Source organism: Diceros bicornis, chromosome 8 (assembly GCF_020826845.1).
Source record: "Diceros bicornis minor isolate mBicDic1 chromosome 8, mDicBic1.mat.cur, whole genome shotgun sequence".
Lineage (NCBI taxonomy): Eukaryota > Metazoa > Chordata > Mammalia > Perissodactyla > Rhinocerotidae > Diceros > Diceros bicornis.
In genome coordinates, this window is record NC_080747.1 from 85,152,873 (window position 1) to 85,175,539 (window position 22,667).

The 22,667-nt window shown below is 41.0% G+C and overlaps 1 protein-coding gene across 1 annotated transcript in view; it reads right to left on the reverse strand.

The window, feature by feature from the left end:
* The window catches only part of MANBA (mannosidase beta), a 128,543-nt gene that overhangs the window by 88,228 nt on the left and 17,648 nt on the right, over positions 1–22,667 (reverse strand). The window contains exons 5-7 of the mRNA XM_058547586.1: positions 15,401–15,524; positions 1,934–2,109; positions 922–1,032 (exon numbers count right to left, since the gene is read on the reverse strand). Coding sequence (XP_058403569.1) covers positions 922–1,032; positions 1,934–2,109; positions 15,401–15,524 — 411 coding nt within the window. The remainder of the gene's footprint in view (positions 1–921; positions 1,033–1,933; positions 2,110–15,400; positions 15,525–22,667) is intronic.

Sequence of the window (22,667 nt, forward strand, 5' to 3'; positions counted from 1 at the left end):
ATGAGATATCACCTCACTCCCGTCAGAATGGCTATAATTACCAAGACAAGAAATAACAAGTATTGGAGAGGATGTGGAGAAAAGGAACCCCTCATCCACTGCTGTGCAGCCACATTGAAAAAAAGTATGGAGATTCCTCAAAACATTAAAAATAGAACTACCATAAGATCCAGCTATTCCGCTTCTGGGTATTTATCCAAAACACATGAAATCAACAGTTCGAAGAGATTTATGCATCCCTACGTTCACTGCAGCAACATTCACCATAGCCAAGACTTGGAAACAATCTGTATGCCCATCAACAGAGGAATGGATAAAGAAGACGTGGTACAAATATATATATAGATATAAATATATCTACCTATAAATATACACAATGGAATACTACTCAGCCAAAAAAAGAGATGAAATCTTGCGATTTGCGACAACATGGATGGACCTTGAGGGTATTTTGCTAAGCAAAGTAAGTCAGACAGAGAAAGACAAATACCATACAACCTCACTCATATGTGGAAGATAAGCAAACAAACACATAGATACAGAGAATGAATTAGTCATTAACAGAGGGGAAGGGGGTGGGGGGAAGGTGAAAGGGGTAAAGGGGCACATGTGTACGGTGATGGATGGCAACTAGACTTTTGGTGGTGAACATGATGTAGTCTATACAGAAGCTGAAATATAATGATGTACACCTGAAATTTATATGTTATAAACCAATGTGACCTCCATAAAAATAAATACATACATACACACGTACGCGCGCACACACAAACAGAAGCTTTTGAATGCATATAACTGTTACTAGTGATTATCTCTGAGTAGTGGGGTTACAGGAGCTTTATTGGTTTCTTCTTTTCCTACAAAGATCTGTATTGCTATTTTGATAAGAAATATATTTTTTTTCACAAAATATTTGCTTACCTTAGCTGATTTTTCAATACTTAAGCCTCCATCCAGTTTAAAAAGAATTGTCATGTTGTACCCAGTCTGGTTTCCATGTCCATGAGGCCACCAAGTTTCTACAGCAATATTCTTTTAAAAAATAATATAAGTCATTCTAAGAAATCTGTGGCATATTTTCAGCAAAATAGTATAGTGATTCAGAGCATTATATCAATTTTTCAGAGTCAAGCACAGAAATTCTAGTTTCTAAGACAATATAAATCTCGCTCCCTGTATCATGCCAAACTGTACCAATCCATAGATCATATTTAAAAATCAACATGCTAGGTTTTAGCATATTAATATACCAAAAGAGAAGGGAAAGAACAGAACAACACAGATATTCAGAAACACAACTCTTCCCATTTGTAACACTCAAACTTGCATTTATTCCTCATTCTCAACATGCAGAACGGGACTATGAGACTGACTCTTCTTTCAAGCCCAAAACTAGAAACCCTTTGAGTTTCTACTTTATCTGAACAGTTACTGAACGTTAACTTGCTCCAACCTTTTCAGTCCACAATTATCAATTAGAAGAATAAAAAGAAAGACAAAGAAAAAGTAAAATCCAGCCCATGCCTACCCAGGAAAGAGGAGTTTAGAATTAGAATTCTGTGTGTAGAATAAGCACCAATATTCAAAATAATTTACAGGTACCAAAAATATTCACTGTATTTAAATATAATGCTTAGAATGCATTTTGGATTTAGGATACTGCAAATACTGCAGAAAGATTAAAATATAACACATCTGACTTCTTGGGAGGAAAGCACGCCAAATTAATCACATATTCTCCATTTTCTTAATCTTAAAATTTGGGAAAATCATTCCTTAGCTCACACACACAAAAAATATATGATACGTTAAAAGTGAAGGAGAAAATGGAAAAACTACATTTTTCTTTCATACTCAGTCCATTCTTTCTAACCATTTCTTTTGAACAGCATTGCTTTTCATCTAGTACTTCTCAGGAAGTGCCATCATTCACCTTGTTAATTTTCACAAAGAGCTCAACAATCCTCTCCCCAGGCTGAAGGTCAATGCTGTGCGTCTGCTGTGTTTGCAGTTTAGGGAGGGCTACAATCACTTGACCATAAACTGGCTTTGAGCTGACAACATCAAAAGAAGACTCTATTTCAAGATTCCACTCCTGGGCACGGTTATCTACGGCATAAAGACAAGAAAAAACATATATATATAACATGCTAAGCATTATCGCTCACGCCTTAGGATTCATTGAAGAAAAGGCCAAAGCAGCTTCTGAACTAGTAAGTGTTTCACAAGTGCTGTCATGATAAAAAGTACATAGACATTCTCTTTTGATCTTTAGAATTTAATCCTTCATTCTAAAGAAGAACCAAAATTATATATTTTATATATACTTCTACTCTAAAAATGTTACCATCATAAGTCATAAAAACTTTACAAGTAGAGCACAAATAGAAAATTACAAATGAAAAGATAGCATAAATTTTCCAAGATTGATACATGCCTGTTCCTTTTCATAAAGTAAAAATACTGAGCATTTTTAAGCCATATGATAAAGTATAAACTTAGATGTATTAGAATTAATCAAATGTGAAAAAAGAGGTGTATTTTAAACGTAGCGTATTTACCCAAGAAGTATTTACTGAGCTCCTTCCATGTGCCACGGACCTTTCTAAGTGATGGGAATTAAACAGTGACCAGGATAAACATGGCCCCTGCCTTCATGAGTGGTCTAACGAGATAAAGATGAGTACAAAATTGTGACAACACTAAGATGGGAGAAATAAAAGGCTGTTCCAAGAAAATATTCACCAGAAGGAAGGACACCTAACTTACAGAGGGTGAGCTATCTAGGTGAGCCCAGAAGGACGCTTTAGCTAAGTTTAGAGGAAGACGCCAAGTATTCCAGCCCCGCAAAAGCAAGTGTGAAGAGCCGTCAATGAGAAAGAGCCATGCCACAGCGAGGACCTGAGCGGTGACGAAACCAGCAAGGGCGAGCAGCACGACGGAGGTGCACGCAGGTCCAGCTCACGCTGGCTTGTGTGTGGAGTCTGGCAACCTCACTCTAGATCAGTGGGGAGCCACTGAGGATTTTTCATCAAAAAGGATGCATGATCAGATTTGCATTTTAAAAATAAATCACTAGGGGCCCCAGCACAGTGACATACCAGGATGCAAACGGAAGAAGCAGAGACACGAAACTTCTATCTGTGCACAATGGGATGGGAAGTGCCATCTGGAAAACCCAGGAATGGAGAGGAGGAAAAGAGAAAGAAGAGGGAGCAAGGCTAAGAGGAAGGTGATGGGGAGAAAAGAAAGAAGAGGCAGCTGCTAAGGAACGGGACTTGGGGTGTGGAGTCTGGGGATGGCGCAGAACGTTTCAAGAGGGTTTTGAAGCAGTGTTTTATATTATGTGCAATACAACCCCTCCCTCCATCATCCATTAAATTTACATTGTTTGTTTAACGTCTCCAGAATTGTCTTTGTGTTTTTGTTTGTTTTAAATTAAGAAATGTCTTTTCTGTTGTTGCTGCAGGGAAAGAGTCGCACTGAGCTAACATCTGTTGCCCATCTTCCTCTTTTTTTTTTTTGTGAGGAGATCAGCCCTGTGCTAACATCCGCCAATCCTCCTCTTTTTTTGCTGAGGAAGACGGCCCTGGGCTAACATCCGTGCCCATCTTCCTCCACTTTATATGGGACGCCGCCACAGCATGGCTTGCCAAGCAGTGCGTCGGTGCGCGCCCAGGATCCGAACCAGCGAACCCCGGGCCGCCGCAGCGGAGCGCGCACACTTAACCGCTTGCGCCACCGGGCCGGCCCCTCTTCCTCTTTTTTTTTTTCCCCTCCCCAAAGCCCCAGTACATGGTTGTGTATTCTAGTTGTAAGTCCTCCTAGTTCCTCTATGTGAGCCACTGCCACAGCACGGCAACTGACAGACAGGTGGTGTGGTTCTGCAACCAGGAAATGAACCCGGGCCGCCACAGCAGTGAGAACACCGAACTTTAACCACTAGGCCCTCTGGGCTGGCTCTGGTCTGGGTTTTTAACAAGACAATATGTCAAGGCAGGCTTTGGGCAAGGGCAGGGTAGAAAAGCAGACCCATATTTTTCAGGTTACACAGGAGAAACCAGAGACGAAGTGCCCAAACAGCCTGGATGGGCAGTGTGCCAGAGCCACCAACGAAAGTTCTCATTCTTTACTGTCACCAAAAGGAGAAGAGTAGTGACTGGTGCAGGTGCACTTAAGTTTGTATGCTTCATGGCAAGAAACTGAGGGAGTTCCTGTTTAGTGGCTTCTATTTTTCTCTCTGAAGAAGGGACAGGAGAAGGTTATCAGCTGAGAAATATCTTAGGGACCCTTCTCCTACAATAAGGAGGGGACTGATAATCATGGCTTTACTGCAAAAGAAAGAAAAGATAAGTTTGTGTGCTGATCAATGACGAAAGACTTAGCACCTAGCATTCCTTACAAATGTAGACGCACAGGAGACCTGTCCTCAAGACGGCCACACCACATCTCACCATCTGCACCTCACACCAGCCAGAAGGACAGATGGCTTTCATGCACACGGAAGTAAAACTAATCCAGGACTTAAGAACTGTTTTTATTTATTGAATGATTCATACTTAGGAACACTAGTCAATGAGCCCTGAATCAGGTTTGTTCTGACCCAGCCAATTTTGCAGTTTACCCACCCATAGCCTCCAAGTTTTCCTAAGAAACAACGAAACATACCAAGACAACCACATCTTTTTGATAAAGATACTTTTCTCCTACCAAGTATACAGTAAGTCTCTCAGTTTTCCCTTTACGGCATTTTTATTGTATTTAAATAGAATCACACACTCCAATCTTATTCAAAGCTATTTATTTTCTAAAATATCCCTAAATCTTTGACAGTTACGTGTCCTTTAGCTCCCTATCATATTCCCTCTGGCTTCCCTTACTGTCTCTTATTTCAACAAATAATAATAGATAACATTTATCAAGACCTTACGACGAGCTAGGCATTGTTTTATGCTCGCAACATGTATTAACTTACTTAAGCATCACAACATGGCTATAAGGTAAATTCTATTATCATCATTTCATATGAGATGAGAAAACTGAGGCATAGAGAAGTTAGGTAACTTGCCCAATGTCACACAGCTAGTTAAGTGGCAGAGCTTGGATATGAACCAAGACAGTCTTAAACCAGACACTGTACACTTAACCCCTAAGTTATGCCCATTTCACCCAAACAATTTCCCCAAAACCATGTTTTAGTGGTGCTCAAGATTTTTACGGTGGTGAGGGGGTCTTATTACATAGGGGAGCATTTGTTCTACCGACATCGAGCTCTGATCGACATCAAATATGTCTTTTGGCTGAGTCTTCAAGCACAACAGCACAGATTCATAGAACTTTCGCACTAGAAGTATGCTGAAGGCTCACCTAGCCTACTTTCTGGTGATGTCTGATTCCCTCTAGACCTTAGGCTGGCCAACTATGGTCCTTGGGCCAAATCTGGCCTACCTCCTATTTTTATAAATAAAATTTTATTGGAGCACAGCTATTATGGACTGAACTGTGTCTCCCCCCTACCCCCCACAAAAAATTAATATGTTGAAGCCCTAATCCCCAATGTGATTATATTTGGAGAAAAGATCTTGAGGTAATTAAGATAAATGAGGTCATAAGGGTGGTACCCTAATCTGACAGGACTGTGGCCTTATAAGAAGAGGAAGAGATTGGGGCCGGCCCTGTGGCTTGGCAGTTAAGTGCGCACACTCTGCTACTGGCAGCCCGGGTTTGGATCCCGGGCATGCACCGACGCACCACTTCTGTGGCCACACTGAGGTGGCATCCCACATACAGCAACTAGAAGGATGTGCAACTATGACATACAACTATCTACTGGGGCTTTGGGGAAAAAAAGGAGGAGGATTGGCAATAGACCTTAGGTCAGAGCCGGTCTTCCTCAGCAAAAAAAAAGAGGAGGATTAGCATGGATGTTAGCTCAGGGCTGATCTTCCTCACAAAAAAAAAAAAAGAAGAGGAAGAGGAAGAGATCTACCTATCTATCTACCTTTCTTTCTCTCCCCACCCCACCCCCATCATGTGAGGACACAGCAAGAAAGGTGGCATCTGCCAGCCAGGAAGAGAGCCCTGACCGCAAACTTAATCAGCCAGCACCTTGACCTTGGACTTCCTAGCTCCCAGAACTCTGAGAAATCAATTTCTGCTGTTGAAGCCACTCCGTCTATGGTACTCTGTCATGGCAGCCCGAGCAGCCTAAGACAACAGCCAGGCCCCTCTGTTCACATGCTGCCTTTGGTCGCCTTTGCACTACAAGGGCAGAGCTGAGCAGTTGCAACAAAGGCCACAGGGCCAAAAAGCCTAAAATATTTACTATCTGACCCTTTACAGGAAAAGTTTGCTGATCCCTACCCTAGAATATTTCCCCAAAAAGGCCACTCTAAACTTCCTTTAATATCTGTAATGACAAAAGCCTCTGCCTCACAAAATAGCTTTCCCTTTTTGCTGGTCTTGGCTATTGTCAAGTCATTCTTTACACTGATTTGAAATCCACTTTTCTTTAATTTCCACCTAAAGATTTTAGTTCTGCCATCTAGGCACCTCCTACCAACCAACGACCACCAAGTTCAAACTTGCTCCTTTGCTGTTTCCTATGACTTCCTCTTCAGTGGAGAATCAGCTGCTTGTAAGGGCCTCTGGCAGGAAGACAGAGCAGTTCCCAAAGGTTACTGGTAAAACTCCCCAGCTTCTATTGCTTCTAACACGGAAAGTTCTACAGTAAATCGGCACTCCTTTGGAGCTCATCCTGTTAACTCCCTTCGGTGCCACTAAACGAAAAACTGAGGCTGTGGAATTTAAAACCCAATATGAAGATTTACAAGCCTATCACATCGTCACCAGATACACTATACCAACATATTTTGCCCTCTCTTCTTCCAAACGGAGTACAACCCTTCCTTCCAGAAGCCACGGAGAATTCATGTAGTTTAAGTTCACAAAGCATATTTAGAGTCTTAAATAATTAATAATTCTCCTGGCATTATCTGGTCACTTCCTTTCACTTGCTAATTTTAAAATATATAATCCTATTTCTAGTTGAGGAGAGCTCCCTCTTACAAATTAAGACCCATTTCTAGAATACAGCTTCCTACTATATCTCTCCCAGCATTAACAATGCTACCCTTTCCTTTTTTTTTTTTTTTGTGAGGAATATCAGCCCTGAGCTAACATCCATGCTAATCCTCCTCTTTTTTTTTGCTGAGGAAGACCGGCTCTGACCTAAGGTCTATTGCCAATCCTCCGCCTTTTTTTTTTTTCCCCAAAGCCCCAGTAGATAGTTGTATGTGCATAGTTGCACATCCTTCTAGTTGCTGTATGTGGGACGCGGCCTCAGCATAGCCGGAGAAGCGGTACGTCCGTGCGCGCCCGGGATCCGAACCCGGGCCGCCAGTAGCGGAGCATACACACTTAACCGCTAAGCCACGGGGCCAGCCCGAAGCTACCCTTTCCTAAAGAATACCTACCACCCCCAGCTCTCCTGCAGTGGAAAGCAAGATCACTTCAAAAACGGATAAAGTACTGGGGATGGGGATAGGAAGGAAGAAAGATCATTAAATGACTCAAAATCCCCTCCCAGGTCTCCCTGCCAGTTAACAACAAGTTTTGCATCCTCTCCTCACCCTGACTAACCAACTCTGGGCCCAAACAGGACAGGAACTTTTTATCAAACAGGGTGGAAAGGCAAGGCCGCCCTGCTCTCCTGACAGCTTGAGCCCTTCCCTGGCCTGCAGACCAATGCTGTCCATGCCGCTGTCCTGCCTCCGCAGTCGTTTCATGTACCCTCAACGAGGCAGGCAGCCCAAGGGATGGTAGAGAATGTGTTCTGGCCACTGACTCATTTTAAGCCTTGTCCAAAGTGGATTCAGCAGGGTTTCTTTTAAAAACAAATCAACCAACCAACCATCAGGAGTCTGACTTGGACGGGAAGTTGTAGAAAGAGTAAGTAGCTGCACAGCCTGATTCACGTGTGCTGCTTCTCCAAGCACACGACCCTCAAGACAACGCCAGTGTGTGTAGATGTGGCCAATATGTTAACCTTTAAATCCCCTAAAATACACCAGCTCCTTTTATATTCCTATCCAGTCTACTTCTTTGTCAAAATATGGTCAGGAAAGTAAAGAAAACAGTTTTAGTCAGTTATCTAAGAGAAAAAGAAAGTACAAGAAGACACGGAAGTAGAAAAATAAGAAGGTGGCTGAGGTACATTAATTCAAGGGTATCCATAACTCCCAGAAAGACTCGCTCTCAAACTATACCCTGAGCCTTCACTTTAACTGACTGTAATGAAGCGTCAAGTATCAATGTCTTCAGTTAGTCCAATGTCCAGCTTCAAGAAAACCTGGGTTCTCCCACACTTCTACCCTCACTAGGCTCTAATGACTGCTGTAATTTACAAACACAGGGCAAGAACCGTGGACTGTTAGAGACCGAAGAGCCCTGGCAACCTCCTAGTCACTGTGTAGATGAGGTCTCTGAGGCCCTGACCGCAGAACCTAGTCCAGAAGCTCCCAAGCCAGTGGACAGGACGAGGGCCCAGGCTTCCTGACTAGTGCTCTCTACCTTCACCTACCAAAAAGAGAGACACTAGCAGGCACACACTGAAATTTGTATATAACAATGAGGAAAACCAAAAGCAAAGTTACTTTTTGCCTTTCAGAGTCCTAAATCCAAATATCAACTACACTCAACGTGAAACAAAGCCTTTGGGGTGACTGTGACAATACAATGTTAGCCTCTTAATAAGAGGGTCTTTGTAAAAAAGAAAGAACACTGAAATCTACAGACATAGAGAATGTGTCTGACCCTCCACTAAATGCACTGAATCATACAGTGCCACAGTTCCTTCGTTTGTTAAAATACATCTTTGTGACCTAAACTACCCAACGAGGGCATGACGACAGTTACATGAGCATTTCTGTCCAACAGGGGAAATACATTTCTTGAATAATTACTGTCTGTAACCTTTAATTATATATTATACCCAAAATAAATTATACCCACTATAAATTATACCCAAAACCCCAAAAACAAAGGTGTTGAAGCTAGAGAAACAAAATACACCCAAAGGTCACAGTTAAAAAGAACATAGGACGGATCTAGGGGTTAAGAACTAGCAGGGAAATGGAGGAACACTCAGGTCAGCATGGGACAGATCTGCAGATGATGGAAGACTGCTTATGTAAGAGGAAAAAGATACTTCATCTCACTGGGGGAAAAGCAACTCAAAGACGGCTGCCCGGATTGCTTCGCCCTGCCCAGCTCCTCACAGTTCCTCCTTTTGCAGGCTGGCTTCCTCTTGCATCTTTAATGCATGATGGAAAGCTGCAGTGAAAAGGTAGTCCTGTGCATGTGAAGAAACAGCAATGACAACAAGCTGAAATGACCAAGCTACAGAATGTTTAAATTCAAACGTAAGATAGTTTCCTGTGCTCCCAATCGAATTATAGGACAGACTTCAGCAGCTGCTTTTCAAAGAGCAAACAGCTCACATTAACCAGCAAAGCAGGCTCACTGTTTGTTACAACAGCTGTTTCCCCAACTGCTTCCCCATCTTTACCAAGCAGAAAGATCTCCCTGTCCTACTCAGCAGGACAAAATCCTCAACAACGAAATCAAGGCAAACGAGACACAAAGCAAAATCCCCCCAAAACAAAGACAAATTGGTAAATTTCAGAGGAAAAATCTACCTAGGCAAGAAGGCAACTAATTAGAGGAGAGATTATTCAAGCAACCCACCTACCCATAAAGATATTTTCATGGGTCAAGACTGTCATTTTATGGGTAAAGTAACTCAAAGAATGAATGAAAAAGTGATTCAAAATGAATATAAGAAAAAAATGAATGCATGCTTACATTAAAAAATGCATGCATCAAACAACGCACTAAGCAAGACTGACAAATCTTTGCTCTATTGTCATATTATATGCTCTGTATTAAGCCTCTAAGCAAACGACAGCAATAATCTTTAATACGGGCCTCTGCTGGGCAGGCCAAGGTCTAGCTGAGAGCCAAACTCACTCCTCCAAGTCCAAGGCCAGGTCTCGGAGAACAAAGGAGCGGGTGCTCTAGGCTGAGGCCACAGGGTGGGAGAAGGCAGTGTCTCTGAGGTGGTGGAAGTGCCCAAGCACAGGTCAAAGGCCCACAGCTCGCCTCCGCTCAAAAGGAGCAGTCACATGTTGAAAAATGTCTCTGTACTATTTTTTTCTAACTGTGGTAACAAAAAATTAAACAATGTAGTGTTTCATCAGAACATATTTACTATATATTTGGAGTTAGTACGTTTATGTAACCTGATGAAAAACTCATAAAACTAGACAATCATCCCTCCCTAATAATTTTATGGCCTAATGTGAACAATTCACAACAGATTACAAATATGAAAGACCTAGAATGGAGAAGATAATCCCTAAATGAATACATGTCTCTCTCTCTCACACACCCACCACCCACCACCCCCACTAGCACACAGAATCTGCATTTTTGGCCAGATGATTTGCATATAAATGTCCGAATTTTCGGAATTAGGGCATCTACCCCTTTGGAATCCCAAGTCCAGCCCAGACTTTCCCCTCCCCTCCCCCAGCGGATGGGGTCAGTCCCCCACCCTCTCCCCAAGGGAAAAGAACAGCAGAATCTTGCTGGGTTTCCAAAATCAATAAAAAGAATCTGGGCTTCCCTTTTCAATACCAGGGTCAATCTTTCACAGTTTAAAATATTGAAAATAGCTACTGCTATTTAAAACCTGATTAGAATACTTCGGGGCTAAGGATGAATCATTCCAATAAATATTTTCTAATGAGGTTTTAAAGAAAGTCATATCAATGAACAGGTATCTCTTAATATCTAGATAAATAAGAGATAATGGGAGTAATTCTTGTTTTCTCTTGACCACAACATTTTTTAAAATATAAATTTGTTTTTATTATCTTAAACATAAAGAATATGTGAAAATCATTTAGGAAACTGAGGTTAGGGCAACATCAAACAAACGACCACAGGATATTGAAAAGCGCCAAAGTTTAGAAACCACTATAATAAGGACTGAGAATGCAGAAAAGAAGAAAAATACATAGATATACATATATACACATATATGAAGTAAATTAAATTCACAGGAATTTCAAGTTAATTTTTTAAAGTCTAACAACCTTTTTTCTGTCACACTATTCACAATTAAATTGGGGAATTATCGTTGATCATTTGATCTTTGGGGTAAACTCACTAAGTTTAAATTAAGAAATAAATTGAACATTTGGAAAAGCAAAAAAGTTCCTCTTTCTAGCCTCAATAGGGAGAAAACAGAAAGAGCCACACAAATTAGCTTAGCCTTTCATAATGAGCTGGCTGAAATTACTAGATGGGATTGGTTTGTTTTAACTAGTTTCTTTCCTAACTACGGAAACAATACAGGCTCAATACAGAAATTTAGAAAACATGACTGAGCAGAAGAATAAAATACAAACTATCTGTAGAATATCACTCAGAGATAGCCACTGTTTGCATTAGTTTTGATCAACCTCATTACACACTTAAGTTTCAAAAATTAATATATTTGATTTTAAATAAAATTATCCGTATCTGTTTTTGATTCTGAACTAATCTTTTTTTTTTAATTTTTAGTAACTCTCACAATGCCTGCCTCATAGTATGTACCAAATAAATGCATAAAAGTACCCAGAATATATTGGCTTTTCCTCATTTTGTTTTTTTGGGGAAGAAGATTGGCCCTGCGCTAACATCTGTTGCCAATCTTCCTCTTTTTTTCTTTTTTCTCCCCAAAGCCCCAGTACATCGTTGTGCATCACAGTTGCAGAGTTGTAGCTTTTCTATGTGGGACGCTGCCTCAGCATGGCCTGATGAGCAGTGAGTAGGTCCGCGCCCAGGATCTGAACCGGCGAACCCCTGGCCGCTAAAGTGGAACGTGCAAACTCAACTGTTACACCACCAGGCTGGCCCCCGGCTTATCCTCTTTATTTTTCACCTTTTCAACTTCTATTGATTTCGGTGATGACTGCTGTCTTCCAAATACAAACCGAAAAAAAATTCTGAAAAAATTCATAAAGAAAGTTCCTCTCCTAATGCTTTCCTAAGTTTATGCTTCCATTTTCTTTATTACCTCAAATAACCAAATTGAAATTATAAAATTAATCAGAAATATAAAAATCACTGCTTAATACACACAGGGCACAGGTGAACAGGAAACATATTTTTCTCTACGTTAAGTACAAAATATATTGCTGCCATAAAACGACAAAACTGTAGGGGCCGGCCCGGTGGCGCAAGCGGTTAAGTGCGCACGCTCCGCTGCGGCGGCCCGGGGTTCGCTGGTTCGGATCCCGGGCGCGCACCGACGCACTGCTTGGCAAGCCATGCTGTGGCGGCGTCCCATATAAAGTGGAGGAGGATGGGCACGGATGTTAGCCCAGGGCCGTCTTCCTCAGCAAAAAAAGAGGAGGATTGGCGGATGTTAGCTCAGGGCTGATCTCCTCACAAAAAAAAAAAAAAAAAAAAAAACGACAAAACTGTAGTTGATGTGGAGAACTGATTATACTGATCAAAATTAAATTTTAAGCATCACTTAAATTGAGTTAATTCAAATAAAATTCACCCAGTCACTAGTAACTAATATACAGAACTTGACTCATATTCAGCAAGAAATGTTTAGCTTCATATTCAAAATTTTAAATTAAACTAGAGCAACAATGGAGAAAAGAAAGTCTCTTCAACAAATGGTGCTGGGAAAACTGGATAGCCACATGCGAAAAAATGAAAGTAGACCCTTACCTTACACCATACACACAAATTAACTCCAAATGGATTAAAGACTTGAATGTAAGACCTGAAACTATGAAACTTCTAGAGGAAAACATAGGCAGTACGCTCTTCGACATCGGTCTTAGCAACATATTTTCAAGCACCATGTCTGACCGGGCAAGAGCAACAATAGAAAAAATAAACAAATAGGACTACATCAAACTAAAAAGCTTCTGCACAGCAAAGGAAACCATCAACAAAACGAAAAGACAACCTAACAATTGGAAGAAGATATTTGCAAACCATATATCTGATAAGGGGTTAATCTCCAAAATATATAAAGAACACATGCATCTCAACAACAAAAAAACTAACAACCCAATTAAAAAATGGGCAAAAGACCTGAACAGACACTTCTCCAAAGAAGATATACAGATGGCCAACAGACACATGAAAAGATGTTCAAAATCATTAACTATCAGGGAAATGCAAATCAAAACTACAATGAGATATCACCCCACGCCCGTCAGAATGGCTATAATTAACAAGACAGGAAACAACATGTGTTGGAGAGGATGTGGAGAGAAGGGAACTCTCAAACACTGCTGGTGGGAGTGCAAACTGGTGCAGCCACTATGGAAAACAGTATGGACATTCCTCAAAAAATCAAGGATAGAACTACCATACCATCCAGCTATTCCACTGCTGGGTATTTATCCAAAGAACTTGAAAACACCAATGCATAAAGATACACGCACCCCTGTGTTCATTGCAGCGTTATTCACAATAGCCAAGACTTGGAAGCAACCTAAGCGCCCACCAAGGGATGAATGGATAAAGAAGATGTGGTATATATACACAATGGAATACTACTCAGCCATAAGAAGCGATGAAATCCAGCCATTTGTGACAACATGGATAGACATTGAGGGTATTATGCAAAGTGAAATAAGTCAGAGGGAGAAGGTCAAATACCATATGATTTCCTTCATTAAGTAGTAGAAAGTAACAACAATAAACAAACACATAGAGACAGAGATTGGATTGGTGATTACCAGAGGGGAAGGGGGGAGGGAGGAGGGCCAAAGGGATAATTCGGCACATGTGTGTGGTGATGGGTTGTAATTAGTATTTTGGTGGTGAACATGATGTAATCTATGCAGAAATAGAAGTATAATGATGTACACCTGAAATTTATACAATGTTATAAACCAATGTTACTGCAATAAACAAAAAATTTAAAAAAATAAAATTAATTAATTAATTAATTAAACTAGAGCAGTCTTATTCAAATTTTTTCAGATATCAGTGTATCTGGAACTCAGCACTTTTTGCACACCATCTAAAACATTCATTAAGCTTTAAAACTATTAAATAAATAACTTGCTGCAAAATCCGACCCCTTCTTACACTAGGTTTTATTATATATACCTAAGAAAAATTATGGGTGGGGACTAACCACTATTTGATTTTAGTAGCAAACTCAGTTCAGATTACACCTCCAAAGAACGGTGTGAGAAGCACTAAACTAGAGAGCTATAAACAGCCACATTTATATGTGCAATTTAAATCAGATCTTCTAATGCCTTTTCAACATTTAAAAATGCAGCAGCACCTAATAACCTTCTCAATTATCAGGCACCTCTGATTTGCTTTGTCTTCTGCCTTCAGGACACACAGACGGGCTCAGAGGTCAGCAGCTCTTGTGCTGCCACATGTCCTCCCTCCCTGACTTCCTGGAGGAGGGAGCAGCAGGAGCCGTCATCTACGACCCCACCCACCCCACCTTCACCCTGACTCCCCTAACTCCTCAAATCCTCACTGAGCTGCGATTTTCTGAACTACCGGGGCTCCCATCCCAGAGGACCATGACGCCGTCTTGTCTGGTTTGGTAATTGTTTCTCTCCCCGTGCCCACTCCACTCACGTCAGGGAGGTCAGCACACGCAACTACATTCTCTTGCAATGCCAAACACACACAGCGCCAGACAAAGGACTCAACACTGACGGCTGTTAACTGATTCACTGACATCAGGGAAATTTCTGAGGTTTTATTCAGCGCTCCTTTCTTGTGAATAGTTCCTTCAACTGCAAAAGTAGTATTCTTTACTTTACAAAACTCTCTGTATGCCTTGTTTGCCTTGCAGTTTATTTTCAACTCTTACATGGCTGGTGTGCCAGGGCCTCCAGAGGAGAAAATGTGCAGCGACAGAAAGTCAGCCCAGTGGCCCGAGCAGCCAAGGGCCCCATCGGGGGAGCTCTGGCAGCCTCGGGCAGGCAGCAGCAGGGGCACCAGCAGCAGGCCCAGCTCTTCTGAGAAAGAAGACTTAGCTCGGGGAAACTCAGAGCTGCCCTCCTTCCTTCCCTCCCTTCCTTTCTTTCTTCTTGTTCAAAAAACATTAAAAGGTATCTACCTACTTACTTATCTGCTTTATACTATAAATTTTCATGACAAATCACAGTTTATATATATTTTTCACTTTTATAAACTTAGTGTACCACAAAATTTTTTTTAAAAAGTCTCTGAAAAGTATGTCTATATATTCAAATTGTAAACCCAATTCTTGTAGCACAGTGGAGGTTCAAAAAAGAACAAGAAACACTTCAAAAACAAGAAATCACATCTCTTAGCTTACCAAATATAGGGGAAAATGTGAAGTAGTTCAGATGACAAATATTATAGGCTTCAATTCTAACATCTTTCCAGATGCCTTGGGTAGGAAAGGAAGGCCCCCAGTCCCAACTAAATGAACACTGCTCCTGTAATTTCAAAGTGATAAAGAAACAAAAAGAAGATTCTGATTACCATAAAATTTAAACATTATGAAACACCTTTTCTTTTAAAATATTATATATATATACATTAGTTGGCTAGGGCTGCCACAACAAAATACCAGACTGGGCAGTTTAAACAACAGAAATTTATTTTCTCACAGTTGTGGAGGCTGGATGTCCAAGATCAAGGTGTTGGCAGGTGTGGTTTCTTCTGCAGCCTCTCCCCTGGGCTTGCAGATGGCTGCCTTCCCACTGTGCCCTCACACGCATACACCACTAGCATCTCTCTGTGCTGTCCAAATTCCGTCTTCTTATAGGGACATCATTCATATTGGATTAGGGCCCACCCTAACAGTCTCATTTTAACTGAATCACCTCTTTAAAGACCTTATCTCCAAATAGGGTTACATTTTGAGTTACTGAGGGTTAGGACTTCAACATATGAGTTTGAGGGGCACATAATCAAGTCCCTAGTAGTGTGTGTGTGTGTGTGTGTGTGTGTGTCCCATATACAGCATCTGAAATGGCCCACAACGATCCCCTCCTGGTATTCATGTCCCTGTGTAATCCCCTCCCTTTGAGTATGGATCAGACCTAGTGAATCACTTCTAACCCACAGAATACAGCAGAGGTGAGATCACTCCCAAAATTAGGTCATAGAAACCTGCCTCGTCTGTTCTAGGCACTCTCCCCCATGCTCCCCTGGCCAGGCTGTGAGGCAGCTCTGTGGAAAGCCCACGGGTGAGCTTGGAAGCCAATCTGAGGCCTGCCGCAACCACAGGAGAGAGCCAGGCATAGACAGTGCCGCCCGGTCGAGCCGTGAGAGGACCGCAGCCCTGACCCACAGCCTCACTGTGACCTCGTAACGGACCCTGAGCCAGAGGCACCTGCAGATTCCAAGCTGACAGAACCTATGATAAGAAATGTTGTGTTAAGCTGATAAGTTTTGGCATAATTCGTTACACAATAGATAACTAATACAATGACTAATATGTCAACCTATGCAACATAGTTAAATTTGGCAGAAATGTTCTAAGAACATAAAATCTAATTATGTACATTTATTCTTCAAAAGCATATTACATTGAAGCAACACAACAGTAATAGCTACTCTTTAAACATCTCCAAAATATTTCTGAACTGACCATTATATTTAAATATAATAACTATAAAGAATATTGTATTTAAATGTAATAACTATGAAAAAGGAGGAAACATATTGAAAGATAAAGATATTTATAAATAGGTTTAAGAAACTCTAGCTAGACTTGCCAAACCCTATTTCCTCCAGTCTGAATTCAGAAGTGCTTCTGAACTTACAGCCCAAAAACAAGCAGTTCCAAATTCAGACACTGACACAGGTGGCCAGGGCAGACATCTTATCCAATCTTATTCAGCCTGGCCACCTGTCTCTCCCTTCAGACATTCAATTTCCATATTAATTTACAAAGATTCAAATTCAAAAGTAGGAAATGGGTCTCAAAATAAATCCTGTTTCAAGCAGAATTTTTTGAATTTCTACTTCTTAAAAGAAAAAAAATATTTTCAAAACACAGTTAATTAAAATGTGTGAGGCTATAAGTTCAGCTTTTTAAAAGGAACAAGCCCCAAGAGGAAGTACTGACATCTTTCTGAATGGAGCATTTGTAGAATAGAGCCTGAGGATTTGGCCACTGTTCTCATTTAAGTATTATTTCCTAAGCTCTGTATTTATCTAAGACATAGATAAATTAATTTCCATTACAGAGAAAAATAATTAAAACCACTTCATAACGTCCGGATCTGTCTAAATTCACCACTTAAGTATCAGATTCTCATGTTCAGAATGAAAACCATCTGAGGATATTTATTGGAGAGTTTGTTAAGTTCAGATATGTAATTCTTTTATTAGGGATAGGGAGAAGGAGGAAGGCAAAAATATTCAACATCTTATAAGGCCTATTTTCCCTATCAAGGGCTACAAATCACTCCTAGTCATACAACCTCTCCAAATAAAAATTTTCATTTATTCAAAAAATATTTGTGAAGAGCTTTCTATGTTCCAGGCTGGGGGTACACTAATGTACAAAACAGACACAATCCTTCTGCTTATAATGCTCACAGTACAGCAAGAAACTCAGGCATGAATCACAAATGCACAGGAGACAGGGAGCAGACAAGGGGCAGGGGCTGTCAAGACAAGCTTCCCCAAGCAATAGCGACCTCATATGGGGAGCTGAAGGGAGAGCAGCACTGGTCCAATGTGCTTAAGGGAGAGAGAAGTGAAAGCATCCCTTTCAGAAGGAACAGCACGTGCACAGGCTTTGAGGGGAAGAGAATATGACGCATTCCAGGAGATGAACAGAGAAGAATGGGAAGAGGCGAGAAGCCTGGAGAAGTGGGCACGGGCCAGACAGAGCTCTGTTGAAGAGTTTTAAGAAGGGGAGTGCTGGGATGATTTCTGTATGAAAAGAACATTCTGGTTGCTCTGTGAAAAATTAACTGGAGGAAGGCAAATGAGCTTGTTGGGAAACCAGTTAGCCGGCCAAGGTAATAGTTCATGCAAGAAATGATGACAGACTGGACTCACACATGGTAGTAAAAAGGAACAGATTCAAGAACTATTGAAGAGGTCACAGCCACATCATCAAAAAGACTTAGGGATGCATTGGAGGAGGGAAAAAGAGAATCAAAAATAACCCTTAGGGGCCTGGCCCAGTGGCGTAGCAGTTAAGTTTGCAGGTTCTGCTTTGGCAGCCCGGGGTTCACAGGTCGGATCCTGGGCGTAGACCTACTCATGCCACTCATCAAGCCATGCTGAGGCGGCATCCCATAGAGAAGAGCTACAGCTCTACAGCTATGATATACAACTATGTACTGGGGCTTTGGGGAGAAAAAAGAAAAAGAGGAAGATTGGCAACAGATGTTAGCGCAGGGCCAGTCTCCCTGAAAAAAAAAAAAAAGCAATGCTTGCTTCTTCAAAAAAGAAAAATATTTCTGCAAACTGTTAAAAATAAATAAATAAATAACCCTTAGGGGGCTGGCCCGGTGGCATAATGGTTGGATTCACACAGTCCGTTTCAACGGCCCAGGCTTCACGGGTTCAGATCCCGAGGATGGACCTGCGTACCATTTGTCAAGCCATGCTGTGGCAGGTGTCCCACATAGAGGAAGATGGGCACAGATGTTAGCTCAGGGCCAATCTTCCTCAGAAGAAAGAGGAGGATTGGCAACAGATGTTCACTCAGGACTAATCTTCCTCACAAAAAAAAAGAAGAAGAATAACCCTTAGGTTTCTGGCTTGAGCAACTGTTGTGGATGGTATTCCATTCAGCGAGACAGGGAGCCCTGGGAGAAGGATTCGGATCCCAAGTGCAGTGCTAGACATACTGAGCTATAGGTCCCTGTGAATCAGGCGGTGAAGATGCCAAACAGGCAATGGAGTATAAGGTCTGGAACTGAAGAGAAGTCTGGATGAAGACACAATATTAGGAGTCATTGAAAATTCGACTGGTTATTGCAGAAATGAGATAGTCTAGAGAGGGTATAAAATAAGAGGAGAAAAGTGTCTAGAACAGAGAGAGGCTTGAATAATATAACTTTTTTGTGTGTGTGTGTGAGGAGGACTAGCCCTGAGCCAACATCCGATGCCAATCGTCCCCTTTTTTCTTGAGGAAGACTGGCCCTGGGCTAACATCCATGCCCATCCGCCTCTGCTTTATATGGGATGCCGCCACAGCACGGCTTAGCAAGCGGTGCGTCAGTGCGTGCCCGGGATCTGAACCTGCAAACCCCGGGCCGTCGCAGCGGAGCGCGTGCACTTAACCACTACGCCACCAGGCCAGCCCCTGAATAATATAACTTTTAAGAGGAAGAAGTTGATTAGATTAAAGAGACTTAGAAGGAACAGCCAGAGATGTAGGTGGAAAACAAGGAGGATGATGTAGAATATTGCTGAGAGAGGGGCTGAAGCGATGGGACTCAGCATCCAAGCTGGACAGAGAAGGAAGCACAGACGAGGAGACTTGTGTTGAAATGGAAAAAGCAGGGGGTCAAAAGACAGATGCTCCCTAAGAGAAGATGAAAAAAATAAAATGTAACAACTGAACACGTTCCCAAGGAATTCAAGAAGCAGAGGAAACAAAGAGACCATGATAAAAGATGCCTTGCTGATCACCATAAGGACAGTGAGAAAGTGAACAAAGACTACAAGTTTCACAGCACTGCCTATCAAATCTGAATACAAAATATTCCCTGGCAAGGAACAAATCAACTAAGTAAATTCCTGATTTATAGGAAGTCAAGAGTTCAGAAACAAGAGACTAATCCTTAAGAGAGAAAAATGTGTAAGAGAACCTATAATATAAATTTGAGGATCAGTGTGTGTCTCTCTCAGCTCTTCTCTTAGTAACAAGGCACACATCTTCCTGAACCTTAAGGAAGCAGTGGCTGGAGACCTTTGACTACAGGAGGCAGATGTAAAGAGTGAGGCGGACATTCTCTTTAATGTACATTCCTGGAGGAGCCAGTAGGTATACGAGAGATTTTAGGTATCAGTAAAACATAAGGGGGATACAGCCATGTTTAACAAATAGCAGAGGCTTGTGTTTAGCAAGCAAGAGAGGAAATAAACCAATATTATGAAAACCTAGTGTCCAAATAACTTCCCTATCAAGACTGGCAACTACTGGCCTGAGTCTTGTGTTGACTCAGCAAGGCTGGCCATCTAAGCAGCACTTTTACCAAACTGCACAAGCATGTCTTATATCTCCAACTGGATTAGTTTTGCTACAGTTGAATGTACTATAAACATGCCTCCTCTTCTTCAACCCTAAATATCCAGTATCTCACTTACTTTCCCTAAAAAAAACAAAGAAAAAAAAAAACCAGATGGAGAATAATATTTCCTCTTTATACCCCACTCCCCACCTCTATCCCACTCACTTCATATAAGCTAAGCTGAGGCATTTTGCCAGTTACATACCTAGAAGTCTATAATTAGAGAAATAAGTCTCCAAGATAAATATCACCACCCTACATTTTGAATAGCTACGCAGCACTTGATAGTATGCAAAGTGCATTTACATCATTATTTCACTGTATCTTCATATCAACACAATCAGGAAGGAAGGGAAGGGATTAGCTCCTTATACAAATTATGGATTGCCTAAGATCATTCTGGGTTTATAGAGCCAGAACTCAGATCCAAGATTCCTGACTTGGTCTCCAGGTCAAGTCTTTTCCCACTGGACCACATCAATCTAGCCAGAAACACCGAGAGGCAGCTCATCATTCTGGCGAGTCCCCATACTGAGAGAGCAGAAACCCGGGTCTGGCTCCTGATTTCAGAGACAAAGGACTTGGTTCTATCTAGATAACCGGAAAGCATATTTTAAATGCCACAAATTGAATAGAGGGTAGAGGGAAAATACGACATGGATAGATGTATAACATATATATACACCTTTACTGATGACTGGAAAAGTAAACTTTTCACATTAGGATCCAAGAAGTCCTCATTTTGATAGAAGGTTAAAGATGAGCGAAGAGAGGGAAGAAGTATAACCTCTAGTATTCAAACAACTGTGCCATTTGAAGCCAAAGGCAAAAAAAAAAAGATGAATTTTATACAGAACTATAAGTACACAAGTATTCCATGAAATACCTACTGCTCAGTTACAGACTGCTCAGTTACAGTAGTATGAACAAATGGTTATTGAGACACTGACACAAATTTGCATAGGTTGAAACAAAGAGGAGGAAGAAGTATAATTTTGACCTTAGTACTTAAATTAAGGAAATGTAATTTATTGGTAAGTCTATTTAGCCTAAAGAGAGCTACTTAAATAATTAGAATTTATCAACTGAGGTTTTAGCTAACCAGTGCTGGAAAAATACACTTAGTATCTTTGCAATGAAACCAATGATCACATTTGTTGTTAAAACAAACTAAATGCTGGGCCAGCACAGCGGCTTAGCGGTTAAGTGTGCGCACTCTGCTACTGGCGGTCCGGGTTCGGATCCTGGGCGCGCACCGACGCACCACTTCTCCGGCCATGCTGAGGCCGCATCCCACATACAGCAACTAGAAGGACATGCAACTATGACATATCTACTGGGGCTTTGGGGAAAAAAAGGAGGAAGATTGGCAATAGATGTTAGCTTAGAGCCGGTCTTCCTCAGCAAAAAAAAAAAAGAGGAGGATTAGCATGGATGTTAGCTCAGGGCTGATCTTCCTCACAAAAAAAAAAAACAAAAACAAAACTAAATGCCAAGTGCTCAAAAAATTAAAAATAGAATTACCATATAACCAAGTAATCCCACTTCTGGGTACATATCCAAAAGAATTCAAAGCAAAGTCTCAAAGAGATATTTGTATATCTGTAACATAGTAACATTATTCACAATACCCAAAAGGTGGAAGCAACCCAAATGTCCATTGACAGATGAATAAACAAACAAAACTTTGTGGTACGTACATATAATGGAACATTATTCAGCCTTAAAATGGTCGGAAATTCTGACACATTCTACAACATGGATGAACCTTGAGAACACTATGCTAAGTGAAATCAGCCAGTCACAAAAAGACAAATACTGTTTGATTCCACTTATATGAGGTACCTAGAGGAGTCAAACTCATAGAAACAGAAAGAATGGTTGTTGCCAGGGACTGGCGGGAGAGGAAAATGGGGAGTTGTTTTTTAATGGGCATAGAGTTTCAGTTTTGCAAGAAGAAAAAGTTCTGGAGATTGGTTGCACAACAATGTGAATGTACTTACTACTGAACTGTACACTTAAAAACAGTCAAGATGGTAAATTCTGTTATGTGTATTTTACTACAATTAAAAAATTTTTTAATAAAAAACTAAATGTCACATAGAATACTAATTCAACCACGAATTAGAATAAATCCAAGTCATCTAGACTGAGATCAGACTCAAAGGAAAATAATCACCTTGTCGATTTTATCTTTTTGTTAGATGTTATGAGAACCTAGCAATAAAATACAACAACATGTCAGCAAATATATTAATTTTGCAGAAGGCTTCCCAGTAACAAGAATCACTAATAAATACAAACCTTACAGTCTGGTGAAAAGTTTGAGAAACCTAAACGTTAAAAAATAACTTGTAAAGTTATAGTATC